General features: G+C 38.6%; 1 protein-coding gene across 1 annotated transcript in view; it reads left to right on the top strand.

Moving 5' to 3' along the window:
* UBAP1 (ubiquitin associated protein 1) overlaps positions 1–17,835 on the top strand; it is a 60,427-nt gene that overhangs the window by 16,409 nt on the left and 26,183 nt on the right. The window contains exon 2 of the mRNA XM_032396796.1: positions 14,305–14,345. Coding sequence (XP_032252687.1) covers positions 14,312–14,345 — 34 coding nt within the window. The 5' untranslated portion in view covers positions 14,305–14,311. The remainder of the gene's footprint in view (positions 1–14,304; positions 14,346–17,835) is intronic.

Genomic DNA, 17,835 nt, shown 5'->3' with positions numbered 1-17,835 from the left:
TATTTTATTTTATTTATTTCTTTTCTTAAAGATTTTATTTATTTATTTGAGAGAGAGAGGGTGCACACGAGCAGGGAGGAGAGGGAGAAGCAGGGTCCCTGTGAGCAGGGAGCCTGTCTCGGGGCTTGATCCCAGGATCCTGGGATCATGACTTGAGCCAAAGGTAGATGCTTAACCGACTGAGCCACCCAGGCACCCCTAAAAGTTTATTTTTAATCTCTACACCCAACATAGGGCTTGAACTCACAACCTTGAGATCGAGAGTCACATGCTCTACCGACTGAGCCAACCAGGTGCCCCATGTGTGGTCAATTTTAATTTATAAATTAGGCACAGTAAGAAATTAACAACAACAATAATAAAATGGAGCAATTATAACAACATATATTGTTATAAATTATGTAAATGTGGTCTCTAAGTATTTTATTATACTGTACTCCCTGTGAGATGATAAAATGTGTGTGTGTTGAAGCAAGGTGAGTTACGTAGGCATTGTGATGTACCATTAGGTTACTGTTGACCTTCTGATGATAGATCAGAAGGAGGATCATCTCCTTCTGTGAAGTTGTGCCATCTTTATATTGTTTGTTTCCTGGTATACTGCACAATGTTCCCTTTGGGGTGAGTTCTCAAGTTTGGTGAACAAGGCTCTGTTAGTTTTTTGTTTCCATGGGAAAAACCGTTCAGATTTCACATGACTCCAACAGTCAGAATGATGTAATCCACTGAGTCTGAAGACTGCTGGAAGAACAGAAAATTTATGTTTGTTATTATTTCTCTCAGGTCAGATTCATAGCCCATGGTGTGATATTTAGCTTCTTTATATAAAATACAAGTTAACCATTTATATCATATTGGCTACTTGTAGAGGGAAATAGGGTTATTAGTGTTAAATAATAAGCATTCTCTTCTTAAAAAAGTGGGTGTGGACTGTGTATACTTACTGAATCATAGATTCAACAAGTGATTACATGTGTTTATGTGCTCTCATAACTAAGAATATGAAGGAAGTCTTATGGTATTTTTCTTATATGTATGAGAGCATAAAAGCCACTGAAGTCTATAGTTATAAAAGAATATATCCAGACCCTTAATTCTGAAAAGGTTGTCAGATCATTTACTCCAGGCTTCTGTTTTTACAGAAGCAGTCTGAATTCTTTTTTTCCCCCAAAGGTTTTGACAGACCCTAAACCATCCCAAATTGATGGAAGAATTAAGGCTGGAACTCATGTTTTTAACTGTCCAGGGTGCTCTTTTCTCAAATTCTGGCATGAGTTGTGATGTGATTTTTGAGAGAGTTGGGGAGGAGATGACATTTTTGGTTCGTTACTTCTTGAAATTATTTTTTCCCCCAATGTTAATTCACAATTTAAAGAATTGAAGGGGGGCACCTGGGTGGCTCAGATGGTTAAGCGTCTGCCTTCAGCTCAGGTCATGATCCCAGGGTCCTGGGATCGAGCCCCACATCGGGCTCCTGGCTCAGCGAGGAGCCTGCTTCTCCCTCTCCCTCTGCCTCTCTCCCTGCTCATGCTTTCTCTCTCTCTCTCTGTATCTCTGTGTCTCAAATGAATAAATAAAATCTAAAAAAAAAAAAAAGAATTGAGGGGCGCCTGGGTGGCTCAGTCGGTTAAGTATCTGCCTTCGGCTCAGGTCATGATCCCAGGGTCCTGGGATCAAGCCCCATGTCAGGCTTCATGTTCAGCAGGGGAGTCTGCTTCTTCTTCTGCCCTTCCCTCTGCTTGTTCTCTCTCTCTCTCTCTCTCAAATAAATGAATAAAATACATATTTTTAAGATTTTATTTATTTGAGAGAGAGAGAGAATGAGAGGGGGAGGGTCAGAGGGAGAAGCAGACTCCCTGCTGAGCAGGGAGCCTAATATGGGGCTCTGTCCCAGGACCCTGAGATCAGGACCTGAGCTGAATGCCGATGCTTAACCGACTGAGCCACCCAGGTGCCCCATTAAAAAAATTTTTTTTAAGTTCATTTGAGAATTTTAATTGGCTTAGATAGAGGGGATAGGGATAAAAAAGAAGGATTGGTTAAGATACTGATTAAAAATTTCTAATTAGGGGCGCCTGGGTGGCTCAGTCGTTAAACGTCTGCCTTCAGCTCAGGTCATGATCCCAGGGTCCTGGGATCGAGCCCCACATCGGGCTCCCTGCTCGGCGGGAAGCCTGCTTCTCCCTCTCCCACTCCCCCTGCTTGTGTTCCTGCTGTCGCTGTCTCTCTCTGTCAAATAATAAAAAAAAAAACTTTAAAGAAAGTCTTATTTAAAAAAAAAAAATTTCTAATTAATGCTTTATGTTATGACTCCTTATTCTAACTTGTAACCAGCCATTACTTTCCTGTTCGTTCATTATGTTAGTCTCATAGGCCTTATGATTTCAGACTACTGGTAACTACAAAACTCATTGCTTAACTTTTTCATTATAAGTGCATTGTTTTGTCTAGTTGTATTTCCAAAATACATATTATTTAGGAATATTAGTTATAGAATCATATTTTCAGAACGTTTAAGGGGAGACGACAAGCGGATACGAAAAGGCCTCCCCTGCTAAAGATTAGACACGGTGCTAGATGCTGGTAGGATCAAGAGGAACCCAACATTGAGGAAAATCCTTGTCTGGATTTCCTGATCCAATTTGAAATTAGCTAGAGGTGGTTTTTTTTTTTTTTTTAAGATTTTATTTATTTGAAAGAGCAAGAGCATGAGTGTGGGGGGAGGGACAGAGGAAGAGGGAGAAGCGGGCTCCCCGCTGAGCGGGGAGCCCGATGCTTGGCTGGATGCCAGGACCCTGAGATCATGCATGAGCTGAGCTGAAGGCAGATGCTTAACCGACTGAGCCACCCAGGTGCCCTGAATTAGCTAGAGTTCTTAACTGCAGTTCTCATGAAATCAGATTGGGATAGTAATTTACCTTGACAATACTGTATTATCTTTTTATGTACTACATGTTGCTTTTTAAATTTTAGCAAGTTAATATTCCACTATAACCAATTTGTATTAAACTATGTGAAATGAGCTTTGTATTGAGTCACTAGTTGCTCTTCTTATTGCCTTAAGTATACCATATGATTAATAACTTTGGTAAAACTTAATTTGCAAGAGTAATTAAATTGGTGAGAAAACTGGTATATTACAGCAGCTTGCCTTTTTTTGTTTTTTATTTTTTTAAGATTGATTTATTTATATGAGAGAGTGCAAGAGAGTGCGTGCAGGCCGGGGAGGGGCAGAGGGAGAGGGAAAGAGAGAATCCTCAAATAGACTCCATGCCTAGCACAGAGCCTGACACAGGGCTCAATTCCAGGACGCTGAGATATGATCTGAGCCAAAACCAAGAGTTCACGCTCAACTGACTGAGCCACCCAGGTGCCCCTATAGCAACTTGCCTTAAAATAGCCTTCATTTTCTGGCGCCTGGGTGGCTCAGTTGCTAAGTGTCTGCCTTTGACTCAGGTCATGATCCCAGGGTCCTGGGATTGAGCCCCGCATCGGGCTCCCTGCTCTGCGGGAAGCCTGCTTCTCCCCCTCTCACTCCCCCTGCTTGTGTTCCTTCTCTCACTGTGTCTTTCTCTGTCAAATAAATAAATAAAATCTTAAAAAAAAAATAGCCTTCATTTTCCGGGGCACTTGGATGGCTCAGTCGGAAGATCATGAGACCCTTGATGTCAGGGTTGTGAGTTTGAGCCCCATGTTGGGCATAGATTACTAAAAAAAATAAATAAAAATAACCATCATATTCTGTTTTTTCATAGGGTAAGCATTTTGTTGGATTTTAAGTCTTATTTTTGCTTTCCATGTAGAATGAAAATAGGGATTATATATTTGGGCAGTTGCATAATGTTACTATACCTTTGGTCGATCTGGAATTTATTTTAGGATGGAGTGTGAGGGGAGCATCCAGCTTTTTCCTAGGTGGCTACCCTGTTGTTCCATCACTTCACAGATTTTATTTTTTTTTAAAGATCTTATTTATTTGTCAGAGCGTGCACACAAGCAGGGAGAGTGGCAGGCAGAGGAAGAAGCAGGCTCCCTGCTGAGCAAGGAGCTTGATGTGGGACTTGATCCCAGGACCCTGGGATCATGACCTGAGCCGAAGGCAGACGCTTAACCGACTGAGCCACCCAGGCATCCCAACACTTAACAAATTTTAAATGGCAGCTTTACTGTATACTACATTTCCATATATTGGGTATTTTTAGGGATTTCTGTTCTGTTCCACTGGTCTGTGTGCCAGTATGGCAGCGCTGTAAGTGTTACATCTTACAGTAAATATTTTAATATCTGACAGGCTAGTTTCCATTATTTTCCTCAGAATTTTCTTGGCTGCTGTTGCATATATTGTTATTTTCGGATGAACTTTAGAATCAGCTTTTCTAATTAACAGAAGGCTGTAGTTTTCACTTTTATCATGCCACATTTATAGAGAAACTTAGAGAGAATTGATCTTAATGACGTTCCATGGCTTATCCAAGATTTATCATATGTTTTTCCAATTATGTAAGTCCTCTTTTCTTTCAGTAGAGCTTTAGTTTCTTTCTTTGTATCTTAAGTTTATTCCTACTTCTTACCTTTTGTGGCACATTGTATGTTTCCATTATATTTCTTATCTATTTATTGTATACACGAAGGCTGTTTATTTCAGAATATATGTTGGAGATGCTTTGGTTCCAGGCCACCACAATAAACTGAACATCACAGTGAAGCAAGTCAAATGAATCTTTTAGTTTCTCGGTGCATATAAAAGTTATGTTGAGGGGCGCCTGGGTGGCTCAGTTGGTTAAGCGACGGCCTTCGGCTCAGGTCATGATCCTGGAGTTCCAGGATTGAGTTCCGCATTGGGCTCCCTGCTCAGTGGGGAGTCTCCTCCTCTCTCTGACCCTACGCCCTCTCATGCACTCTCACAGTCTCTCTCTCTCACAAATAAATAAATAAATAAAATCTTTAAAAAAGTAAATGAAAGTTATGTTTACAGTATACTGTAGTCTATTAAGTGTGCAATAGCATTGTGTCTAAAAAAACAATGTACATACCTTAATTAAAGAGTACTTCATCGCTAAAAAATACTACCCATCATCTGAGCTTTCAGCAACTTGCAATCTTATTGTTTGTGGAGCGTCTTGCCTCAGTCTTAATGGCTCCTGACTTAGGGTGGTGGTTGCTAAAGGTCGGGGCGGCTGTGGCAAGTTCTTAAAATAAGACAGCAATGAAGTTTACTGCATCAGTTGACTTTTTCTTCCATGAACAATTACTCCTTAGCATGAGATGCTGTTTGATTACATTTTACCCACAGTAGAGCTTTCAGAATTGAATCATTCCTCTCAAACCCTGCCACTGCTTTATCAGCTAAGTTTATGTGATGTTTGAAATCCTTTGTCACCATTTCAGCAGTCTTCATGGCATCTCCACCAGGAGTAGATTCCATCTCAAGAAAACACTTTTTCACCCATAAGGAGCAACTTCTGCATCCATTAAAGTTTTATCCTGAGATTATAGCAATTCAGACACATCTTCAGGCTCCAGTTCTGTTTCCCTTGCTTTTTCCACCACATCTGCACTTACTTTCTCCACTGAAGTCTTGAAATTTCAATATGTGAAAAACAGTGTGAAGTGCAATAAAGCAAAGTACAGTAAGATGAAGTGTGCCTGTATTAATTTGTACCCAGAAACACTTTATTGTATTATATTTGTAATAATTTTTTCAGTTTTGGGGTTTCCCTGGGAAACAGTCTATTTTCCAACTTTATATACCTTTTAACTTTTCATCTAATGTTAAATAACAATGTTAACAGATTATGATAATAATGGACATCATTATCTTGTTCCTGTGCTTAGTGGGAATCTTCTATTTCCCCATTAGTCAGCATTCTCTGACTTTGGTATTGAGAGAGATGGTTTTCGTTGTTGCTTTTAACCTCATGTTAAGGAGATGACTATATGACTTTTCTTAGATCTGTTAACAAATGGTGAAATGTATCAACAGATGCCTAGTATTGAACTATCCTAAATTCATGGACTAAATTTTTACACTTGGATGTGATGTATTCCTATAATGTATTATTAAATTTGGTTTGTGCTTTTTATTTTGAGGATTTTTTTTTTTTAATCTCTAGGCATACATGCGATTTTTCTGTAATTTTCTCTTTGGCATCAATATTATGCTTGCTTTTTTAAAAAAAAGAAAATTAGAAACTTTCCTTTTCCTGTGTTTTGGAACCATTAAAATCTCAGTGCATTTAGGTTTCTTTTGGGTTGCAAGAGCTCTTTGATGACTTTTTCTGTTTCCTTTGTAGTTATTGGTCTGGTTAAGATTTCTACCACTTGTGGAGTTAGTTTTAATAAATACTTTCCTAGAAGATCATCTATTTTATCCAGGTTCTCACATGTATTTGCAAAGAGATGAACAAAGCAGTATTTGAATTATTTTAATTTCCTCTATTTTGTACACTTACTTCTCTCTTTTTAAAATTAAGTTAGTTGGATGGTTTATGTTTTTTCCAAAGAACCAGCTCTTGGGTTTATTTATTAATCATTTTTCTGATTTTATTTTATTTTATTTTATTTTATTTTTTTCATTTTTCTGATTTTAATTGGTTATTTTCTGCTTATGCCCTTACTGTTTCCATCTTGTGCTTTCCTTAGATGGTCCCTATGCTGTGAATTTTTTTCTCAGTACTTTTGTTTGCTGTGAATTTTCCTGATTACTGCTTTAGTTGAATACTGTAGATTCTCAAATGCAATATTTTCGTTGTCATTTTCTGCAGTTTTATTTTTGGTTCCCTCTTTGATCAAGAGAAAGTTTAGAAAATCAGGTAGTAGGACCTTTTTGTTTTCTGATGTAATAAATCTCTAATTTTTTTTTTTTGCCTTTTGACTATAATTGGCTGTGCTATTTCTGATATTGAATATTTATTGGAATTTTCTTTGTGGCCTAGTATTTACTTAGGTTTTTGTAAAGTGTTCTGTGGGTACTTATGGTATATTTTGCTTTCAGGGTGCTTTTGATATGATATAAATTAGGTCTATCTTATTAATTATGTATTTCTCCCTCTCCCTCTGCTTGCCACTCCCCCTGCTTGTGCTCTCTCTCTCTCAAATAAATGAATAAAGTCTTTTTTTTTTTTTTTTTTTTTTTTTTTTTTTAAAGATTTTATTTATTTGAGAGAGAGAATGAGAGAGAGAGAGAGCACATGAAAGGGGGGAGGGTCAGAGGGAGAAGCAGGCTCCCTGCCGAGCAGGGAGCCCGATGCGGGACTCCATCCAGGGACTCCAGGATCATGACCTGAGCCGAAGGCAGTCGCTTAACCAACTGAGCCACCCAGGCGCCCTATAAATGAATAAAGTCTTAAAAAAAAAAAGAAACTACTGATTTATTCTTTTTTTATTATATTTTCTCTCTCTGAGGTCACAATCTTTCAGTAGTTACATACTGTGGTGTTTCTGTTTAGTCCCCTTACAGGTATCTGGGGTATTCTTTCCCTTTGTTGCTCCCTAGATTTTTTTTTTTTCCCCCTAATTACAGAATGTGTCAATCAGTAGATATGTGCTCATATAGAAAACCTGGAAAGCAAATAGCCCAAAAGAAAAAACCAAAAGCCCCACATTAAACCCATCATCCAAATACACCACCATTATAAGACTATGTCTTACTCCTGTTTGTTTCCATATTTACACAGACCTATTCCCCTCTTTTCCAGAATCGCAGGGCCCATTAGATCTTGTTTCTGCAGGTTAGTGACTCAAATTTAGATTTTCCATTTTTGCACTCTCTGAAACAGTGGTGTTCAGGACAAATCCGACTGAATAAGCAATATTCCAGCTGAATTGAAAGAAGAAATTAATGCATAAAGAAAAGCTTACTGGGGTTATTGAAATGCTCTTCAGTATGAATCTGTGTACTGTTGACCTGTGTTTTTGGCCTTCCATCTTTAGCCAAATATGCTGATGTGTAGCAGCCAATAATAAGGGGCTTAGTTTTGTAAACACAGAGGTTGTGGACAGTGATAGATCCTGAAAATATCTCTGGCTAATTCTCAGACTTGAAACTGAAAGTAAGGTCTCAAACTCAGTTCAGTGTTTACAGCCATATTCTTCACTCAAAATAAGAGTCTAAACATTCAAATAAAAATCTACATTTTGTGTATAGTTTACTGGTAGAGTACTTGGCAAATGGTTTACTTCTAAGTTATGTACATATATATATTTTGTATATATGTATTTTATTTATTTATTTATTTATTTTTTAAAAGATTTTATTTATTTATTTGACAGAGAGGGAATACAAGCAGGGGGAGTGGGAGAGGGATGAAGCAGGCTTCCCGCTGAGCAGGGAGCCCGATGCGGGGCTCGATCCCAGGACCTGGAATCATGACCTGAGCCGAAGGCAGACGCTTAACGACTGAGCCACCCAGGCGCCCCTGTATATATGTATTTTATATATATATAAATATATATTTTTAAGATTTTATTCATTTGAGAGAGCGAGAGAGAGCACAAGGTGCGGGAGGGGCAGATGGAGAGGAAGAGGCAGACTCCCGCTTCCCCTGAGGAGTAAGCCAGATGCAGGGCTTGATCCCAGGATCCTGAGATCATGACCTGAGCCGAAGGCAGATGCCCAAACTACTGAGCCCCCCAGGCGCCTCTCCAAGTTATATGTTTACCAATCTTTGTGGCTCTTGCTGTGTCTCAGGCAGTATGCTAAGATATCTATCTATATAAATTTTTTTAAATAATTATATTCATTTGAGGTTATTATTTTATATGTGATATAGGAAATGGTTTCCAGACTTTTGGTTTCATGGGCCACTAAAATTTAAAAAGAGGGATGCGATTAACATGGTTGCCAGCTTTTTATTTTGTCCCTAAAGGACATCTTTCAGAAGTTACAGGGGCGCCTGGGTGGCTCAGTCAGTTACGTGTCTGACTTCAGCTCAGGTCATGATCTCAGGGTCCTGGGATCGAGCCCAGCATCGGGCTCCGTGCTCACTGGGAGAGTGTGCTTGTCCCTCACCCTCTCCTTCTGCCCCTCCTCCTGCTTGTACTCTCTGTGTCTATCTCAAATGAATAAATAAAATCTTAACAAAAAAAATTACTGTGTATAGTAAATGATGATATTATTCTGAATACTGAATATTTAATTTGGGAACATAAATATTTTTGCTTTTCTTTATTCTAGTGTTACAGATTCATGGTATGTTTAGGGTTGGCTGTTTATTCAGTCTACTACCCTTTTATTTTACTGTTGAAAGAACTGACTCCAAAATGTCTCTGAGATCTGTGAGAAAATAAAGCTTTTTCTGATGAATTTAGTATAGCGTTGTATTGACATACTAATAGCCATTACATGTGTCATTTTTGTCATATATATGTTGGTATGAATGCTAGTTGTACGTGTGTTAACTTTGTTTTTAGAATGGAAATTTGGTGATTCCCAGAGCCATCTTTTTCTGTAAGAGAATTTCCTGGATTAATTTGTATCTGGGGAAATTCCTGATTGCAGCTCTTGTTGCAGTGTAATGTGTGACAATGATAGCTTACTGAGATACTAAATTGCTATGTATTAGGAAACTTTGTAAGAATGTAATTTCATATAATAGGAATTTAATGATATAAGAAAGGGAAGAAAGAAAATGAGATCATCAATACAATTGCGTTGGGCTTTCTCTTCCCCTTGTGAAAGGGCCTGCGCCTTGGCAGGATGTTGTTTATATTCTCTTGATCGGTTACCCCTACTCTCCTCACCTTGCCTTTTTCCATTCCTTATCTCATGTCTTCTGTTTCTTGCACTCTGGCTTCTCCTCTCCCTGCAGTTCTGTTCTTGTTACCTCTTTCCCCATCTCCTTTTGTTCTTGAATGTCTTTAATTAGTGATTTAAATTTTAAGTTACTGGCTTTTCTTCCTGTAGCATTTGAATTGAAGTGGCACTGAACTGGCAAAATAGAACATTGCTGTTAAGTTCTTTGGTGCTTCAGGGAAGTCTACATTTTATTAATGTAAAAGCTTATGAGTTAAGAATGTGTGCAAAAAAAAAATGTGTTCTGTTCTTATTTCTGCTTGATACTTTTCCTTTAATATATGCGTTTATATATATTTTAGTGGAAATTTATGATAACTTAGGATTTTTTTTTTTCTCCTGTGAGCACTTATAGTTTTATGTTGGGGGCAAATGTATTTTTTTCAGTCTTGTTTTGTGTACATTTTTTACATGTTAAGTAATTCAGTCCAACTTATAAAAACATTTTAAAACTTGTACTTGGGGTGCCTGGGTGGCTCAGTCAGTTGAGTATCTGACTCTTGGTTTTCGGTCAGATCATGATCTCAGGGTCCTGAGATGGAGTCCCATGTTGGGCTCCACACTCAGTGGGGAGTCTGCTTGAGATTCTCTATCTCCCTCTGCATTCAGTGAACTATTTTAATATTTAAAGAAGCCCCCAAGAAAATCTACATTTTATCAGCTCTATTGAGGCATATTTTTAAAGAATTTATATCCTTTTATTTAGTAATAGGGGTACTATATTTTAATTCTCACTTTTTTTTTAATAGAAATTTTGCTTCGTTGCAGATAATATGCATGCTTTAGCATGGGGGATAGAGAGGGGAGTCTTATTTGCATTTGCCTGACTAATGAATTGAACATCATCTCATCATCATGTGCTTCTTGGTTATCTGTATGTCTTCTTTGGAGAATTGATTATTCATATTCTTTTGCCCATTTCTAGTTGGGTTATTTGTCTTTTATTATTGAGTTGTGGAGTTATTTATGTATTCTAGATACAGTCCCCTTATCACATACATCACTTGCGAATATATTTTTCTCCCATTCTTCTCCCATTCTGTGGGTTGTCTTTTGGTTGAACCTTTTAAAAAAAGCCATTAAGAATCCATTTAGGGACACCTGGCTGGCTCAGTCAGTAGAGCTTGGGACTCTTGATTTCAGGGTCATGAGTTCAAGCCCCATGTTGGGCATAGAGCCTGTTTAAAAAAAAAAAAAAGAATCCATTTAAAGTTGGTGAAACTTCTTAAAATATTTGTGATGTTAGCTGCTTCTGGGGATTGTTTGCAAAATTATTTTTTAAATTAGAGGCTCAAGGAGCTTCTCCCAAACCATTTACCTCTCAAAAACAGCCGCTTTTTCAAACAGCTGATATCCCACAATATTAATAAATATCAGGGACACATAGATGAAAATGCTCATTTTCTGCACCTGTCGCAGCTGTCTTTGCTGTGTGCTTAAATACTGCTTTTTTCTCAGTAGAGACTTAAGTATATTTCTACTCTATGCCTATGTGTGAAGGTTGAGACTGCCAAGAATCTTGTTTCTTCGTTTTAGGAGTCTCACTGTATTGTGGTTTATGTACATTTTGATGATCCTGTAGTGTGTACGCCAATGAAATATCTTCTGCACATATAAAATGTTTTAATCATTTTCAGCATGGTTTGTTGTTTCTTTGAAAATTGATAATCCATATACTTTATAATTTTAACTCTCCATTAGAATTAATTAGAATATCAACCACAATATTTAGTCCCCACATCATGCTGGAAAACTGAAACTTTTAAAGTAAAGCTTTAAAGAAATTGTAAAATAAATACCTGTTTGCCATAGGATGTTCAGAAACCGTAGAGGAATGTTATGAATTATTCCCAGTTCTACCACCTAGAGGCAGCCACTTTTTAAAAAAAATTTATTCATTTTTTAAAAGATTTTGTTTTTAAATCTCTCCACCCACCGTGGGACTCAGATCTACAACCCTGAGATCAAGAGTCGCTAGCTCTGTGGACTGAGCAAGTCATGTGCCCCTTATATAATACTTTCTATCCTTTATAGTACATGGTAGCTAACATTACTTTTCTATTCCTGTAGTTTTGCGTATTTTCTTTTTTTTTTTTTTAAGGTTTTATTTATTTGACAGAGAGAGACAGCAGAGAGCAGGAACACAAGCAGGGGGAGTGGGAGAGGGAGAAGCAGGCTTCCTGCTGAGCAGGGAGCCCGATGCGGGGCTCGATCCCAGGACCCTGGGATCATGACCTGAGCTGAAGGCAGATGCTTAATGACTGAGCCACCCAGGTGCCCCTGTTTTTTATTACTATAGTTTAAATAAAATCATATAATATGTAACCTTTAAAGCCTGGCTTCTTTCACTTACCATGATGAATTTGAAATTTGTCCATGTTGTGGTGGTGGTGTATTATACACCATGTACAATTCATCCATTTATTTAAAGATTTTATTTATTTATTTATTTTAGAGAGAGTGACAGAGAGAGGGGGAGGAGCAGAGGGAGGGGGACAGGCAGACTCTGTGCTTAGTGTGGAGCCCGATGCGGGGCTCAATGCGGGGCTCAATATCAGGACCCTGAGATCATGACCTGATCTGATATCAGGAGTCAGATGCTCAACTAACTGAGTCACCCAGGTGCCCCTGTCAGTTCATCCATTTAAAGTGTATAGGGTTAGGGGCGCCTGGGTGGCTCAGTCGTTAAGCGTCTGCCTTCAGCTCAGGTCATGATCCCAGGGTCCTGGGATCGAGCCCCGCATCGGGCTCCCTGCTCAGCAGGAAGCCTGCTTCTCCCTCTCCCACTCCTCCTGCTTGTGTTCCCTCTCTCGCTGTGTCTCTCTCTGTCAAATAAATAAATAAAATCTTTAAAAAATAAAAAAATAAATAAAATAAAGTGTATAGGGGTGCCTGGCTGGTTGTCAGAAGAGTGAGACTCTATCTCAGGGTCGTGAGTTCAAGCCCCATGTTGAGTGTAGAGATTACATAAATAAATAAAACTTAAAAAAAAAATCAGCTTGTTAATTTCTTTAAGAAAAAGCCTGTGCAGATTTTAATTCTATTGAATAATTTTCACAAAATAGGTGCAATATACTTTTCCTTTTTTTTTTTTTTTTAACGTTTGGTGGAAAATACATTGTATTCAGTATGTTGCCTTCCAGCGTATTGTAATGCAGGCTAATAGACAACAGGCCATAAATTCATATAGCTAACCTTAATTTTTTTCCTGCTTACATTTTTTTTCCTTGCTTACATTTTTAAGTTAGAGGTATAAACACCATATCAAGGGCAATAGACTGACTTTTAGGTTGAAGAGCTCAGTTTTTGGTTTAAGACAGGACTTCAGACTTAACTTTTATAGGGGCTGAAAATGCAAAGATGTGTGGTTTTATGTTTTTTTTCTTCACTTAAAAAAAATTTTTTTTAAGATTTTGTTTATTTGAGAGAGAGAGAGTGAGAGCATGAGCACAAGTGGGGGGAGGCAGAGGGAGAAGCAGACTCCCTGCAGAGCAGGGAGCCTGACGCTGGGCTCCATTCCAGGAAGGACCCTGGGATCATGACCTTAGCTGAAGGCAGACACTCAACCGACTGAGCCACCCAGGCGCCTGCCCCTTCCTTTACTTAAAAGATTTTTATACTAATTAAGCAGTACAGATTATATGTCATTCATTCCCCACTTAACTTACTATTAGAGTTAGTTGCCAGCAAAAGGTTCTATATTTGTATAACTGAATAAAGAGATTTTTCTTAATCTGTTATTGACAGATTTGTAGTTTGTGTCAAGAAGGTGTTTTGTACTTTTTTCCTTTTGATAGTTCACATATAAATTGGTAAATAGCTAGTATGTTCTTCTCATATTTATATATATATACATACACATTTTAATTTTTTAATTTTTATATTTTTTATATATTTTTATTTTATTTTATTTTTTAAAGATTTTATTTATTAGAGAGAGAGAGAGGGCACATGAGAGGCGGGAGGGTCAGAGGGAGAAGCAGACTCCCCGCTGAGCAGGGAGCCCGAAGCGGGACTGGATCCCAGGACTCCAGGATCATGACCTGAGCCGAAGGCAGTCACTTAACCAACTGAGCCACCCAGGCGCCCTATTTTTTATATTTTTAAAAAAGATTTATTTATTTGTCAGAGAGAGAGGGAGAGAGAGACTGAGCAAGCAGGGGGAGTGGCAGAGAGAGGGAGAAGTAGGCTCCCCGCTGAGCAAGGAGCCCAATACAGGGCTCAGTCCCAGGACTCGGATCATGACCTGAGCTGAAGGCAGACGCTCAACCCAGTGAGCCACCCAGGCGGCTCCACATGCACATTTTTAGAACATGCAGATTTTAGAAATGTTTAACTTTTCTCTAGATAACTAATATGTCCTCCTTTCTCCTTTCTTTTTTAAGATTTTGGGACTGAGAAGTTTGAGGACTGTATTCTGGTTTCTTTTTTGTAGTCTCAATTTTCTCATAATGATTTGTTTATATCCCCTCAGAGCATCATGTACTTAAAAATATTTCTTTGTTTTTCAGGTTCTAAATGGCTTCTAAGAAGTTGGGTGCAGATTTTCATGGTAAGTGGACTGTTAGATATCATGGTTTAAGTTATGATTTTATCAGAAGATTGGAAATCACTTAACGTTGTCTAAGTAAGTGCACCTTTTTGTTTATTTAAATGAACAGCTTGAGAAAAAGTTGTACAACAGTGTAGCATATACATTCCAATGGATTTCAGGTAATTTAATACTGAAGTATTGAAGTAGATAGTTAAGTTTTAGAGTCTCTGTGGTTATTGTACTTGAAACTACCAGAGGTGGATAGGGAGCCTACCTATTTTTATTGTTTTTCAGCAGTATTTTGAAGTAGTTACATTCCCTTTCTTACTCTCTGGTCATAGCTCTTGGTAATCTCAGGTGTGAAAAACTCTAAACCTTTAGTTAATAATGTTTTGTTTTAATGTCCATCCCTGTTGTCCTCCCTCCCTGCCCCACGGTGATAGGAAGTAATTACTACGAATAAACTGTGATCAGTAATTACAGAAATGTTGTTAGTAGTAATTACAATTTTGCATTTGAAACGAATAGTTTATCATCTTTTTCTAAGATACACCTTTCAAAACTGAATACATTAATAAACTTTATTATCTGCATTTGGGAGGAAAGGAGGTGCCTAAAGAAGTTAGATTCTCATTTCATACAGTAGAAGATAAGAATTAAATACCAGAAATAGCCAAACAACAGTTATTTTAGAAGGGTTTTTGAGGGGCGCCTGGGTGGCTCAGTCATTGAGCGTCTGCCTTCAGCTCAGGTCATGATCCCGGGGTCCTGGGATTGAGCCCAGCATCAGGCTCCCTACTCCGTGGGAAGCCTGCTTCTCCCTCTCCCACTCCCCCTGCTTGTGTTCTCTCTCTTGCTGTGTCTCTCTCTGTCAAATAAATAAAATCTTTTTTTTTTTTTTTTTAAAGGGATTTTGAGGGGCGCCTGGGTGGCTCATTTGGTTGGGCGACTGCCTTCGGCTCAGGTCATGATCCCAGGGTCATGAGATTGAGCCCCACGTCAGGCTCCTTGCTCAGCGGGGAGCCTGCTTCTCCCTCTCCCTCTGCTTACTACTACGCCTGCTTGTGCGCGCTCTCTCTCTCTCTCTCTCTGTTAAATAAATAATATCTTAAAAAAAAATAAAAGGGTTTTTGGGGGCGCCTGGCAGCTCAGTCAGTTAAGCATCTGACTCTTGATTTCTGCTTAGGTCATGATCTCAGGGTTGTGAGATCAGCTATGCTTCGGGCTCCGTAATGGGCATGGAGCCTGCTTTAAGATCGTCTCTCTCCTCCCTCCCCTGCCCCTTTAAAAAAATGAAGGTTTTTAAAGCTAATCTTCCATTTTTAAAATCATGTCATTGTAAGAATGATTTGCCAGACCGCATGACAACATATGTTGGTATTCTCTTCTGGTTGCTTGATTGTATCAGTCACCTGAATCAGTCTGCAGCAGCAGTCACTGGGGTTCTAACTTGCTTATATATTTTATATAACAGTTTAATATTTTGAATTACCATTGTGCATATGCTTACATACATCAGTTATATGTGTTTTGTTAGGTCCTTTTGGAGTTAAGTCAGTCACACTCTGGAATTTGTATTCTTTATAGCAGGTCAGGCATCAGATCTGCCAGGTAAGCTATTTCCTGTTGTCTAAGGACTATTAGACAATACTTTCAGAGTATTCAAATGAAAGTAGAGAGATAGATCTGAAGTTGCCTCTGGATCACTTTTTTAAGGAAAAAGAGGACAGAGCAAAGGACAGAGGAGAGAAAATAGCAAAAAAGAAAAATTTAAGCTTATAATCTTATTTCAAAAGATAAGCTATATATCTCGACTCTTTGGGAAGTCCTTTTTGACTGGAGTGAAAATAAGATGGACCCCAGGTTATGTGTTCCAGCTAAACAGTTCAGAGAGAAGATTCTAATTTTGAAGTTACCTGATCAATAACTTTTTTATTTTATTTTTTATTTATTTTTTTTTAATTTTTTTTCTTTAAAGATTTTATTTATTTGACAGAGAGAGACCCAGCGAGAGAGGGAACACAAGCAGGGGGAGTGGGAGAGGGAGAAGCAGGCTCCCCGCGGAGCAGGGAGCCCGATGTGGGGCTCGATCCCAGGACCCCGGGATCATGACCTGAGCCGAAGGCAGATGCTTAACGACTGAGCCACCCAGGCGCCCCACTTGATCAATAACTTTTTTAGAAATTCCTCCATCTCCTTACATTCCTCACCAAAATTTTGTTGTTTGAGTGAAGCATTCTACCTCCACGCCCATCGTGGAGCCCAACGTGGGGTTTGAACTCACAACCCTGAGATCAAGACCTGAGGTGAGATCAAGAGTCAGATGCTTAACCAGGTGCCACCCAGGTGCCCCGAGAAAAGATTTTTTTCTCTTACTCTTTTCAGCTTCTGCTTTAAACTGCTGAGCTGCTACTTGAATTTCTATAGCTTTGGAGTTTTTAAAGAATCTTATTTTTAGATATTATGTAGCTTAAGGAATAGAAATTAAAGGAAATAGGCAAAAAAAAGGTGTGGGGAGAATAGCAATCTTGTCAGCATCTGAGTGCAGGAAATCAAGTTTAGCCTGGTCTTACAGGGCTGAAATTAGAAAGCCAGGAAACTAAGGCTCGTACTCCCCCCATCTCTCAGGAAGCTACATAGCCTTTCCTTTCTGCTTTTCTCTGCGGGTGTGCTCCATTTTTATTCTTCTGTTTATAGACTTGCTTTCTTGACCTACTTGTGTAGAGTGCATAGGGTGAAAAATGGCCACCCCCCCCCCCATTATGATGCAGCTTGCTACTTGATCTTTCAGTCTAAGTGGCTAGCATCATATAGCTCAAGGTTTTTCTATCTTTCGGGCAAGGGGGTATCTGATTGGTACAGCCTAGCTTATAGGCCTGTGGATTGATTCTCCCTAAGGTAGGTATTATCTGACTGGTCCATTGGGGTTAGTGGGTGTGTGTGTATATAATTCTTCCAGGGCATTTTGAGTGTGGACAAGGAGGTAACATCTGCTTTTGTGACTGGATATTAAATTTTTTTTTCTTTTTAAATATTTGGGCTGACTAGATTCTGTGCTATGACTAGTATTTGATTTACCTTCAAGTTCATTTTTTTTTTTTTTTTTATTTATCAGAGAGAGAGGGATTGTGTGCGCACAAGCAGGGAGAGTGTTAGGCTAAGGGAGAAGCGGACTCCCTGCTGAGCAAGGAGCCCAATGCAGGACTTGATCTCAGGACCCTGGTTCATGACCTGAGCTGAAGACAGACTGCTTAACCAACTAAGCCATCCAAGTACTTCCCTCAAGTTCATTTTTTTTCAACTAAGGTTGAACTTCTTCCACTGTCATTAATAACTTCATATCCCTAAATAACAGAATAAGAGAATAAGCAGTTAATTCTGAAAGACCTTTAAAAATATTGTTCTTTTATATTATATAAATTGCAAACCCTTGGCTCAGTTTAAATCAGGCCTTTCTTGGAGTCTGGTGTTTTATTTATTTTTTATTTTTACTTTTTAAGATTTTATT

Source organism: Phoca vitulina, unplaced genomic scaffold (assembly GCF_004348235.1).
Source record: "Phoca vitulina isolate PV1807 unplaced genomic scaffold, GSC_HSeal_1.0 scaffold94, whole genome shotgun sequence".
In the NCBI taxonomy this organism is placed as follows: Eukaryota; Metazoa; Chordata; class Mammalia; order Carnivora; family Phocidae; genus Phoca; species Phoca vitulina.
The sequence above is the reverse complement of the archived record's forward strand: the minus strand, read 5'-3'. Positions and strand labels throughout refer to the sequence as shown.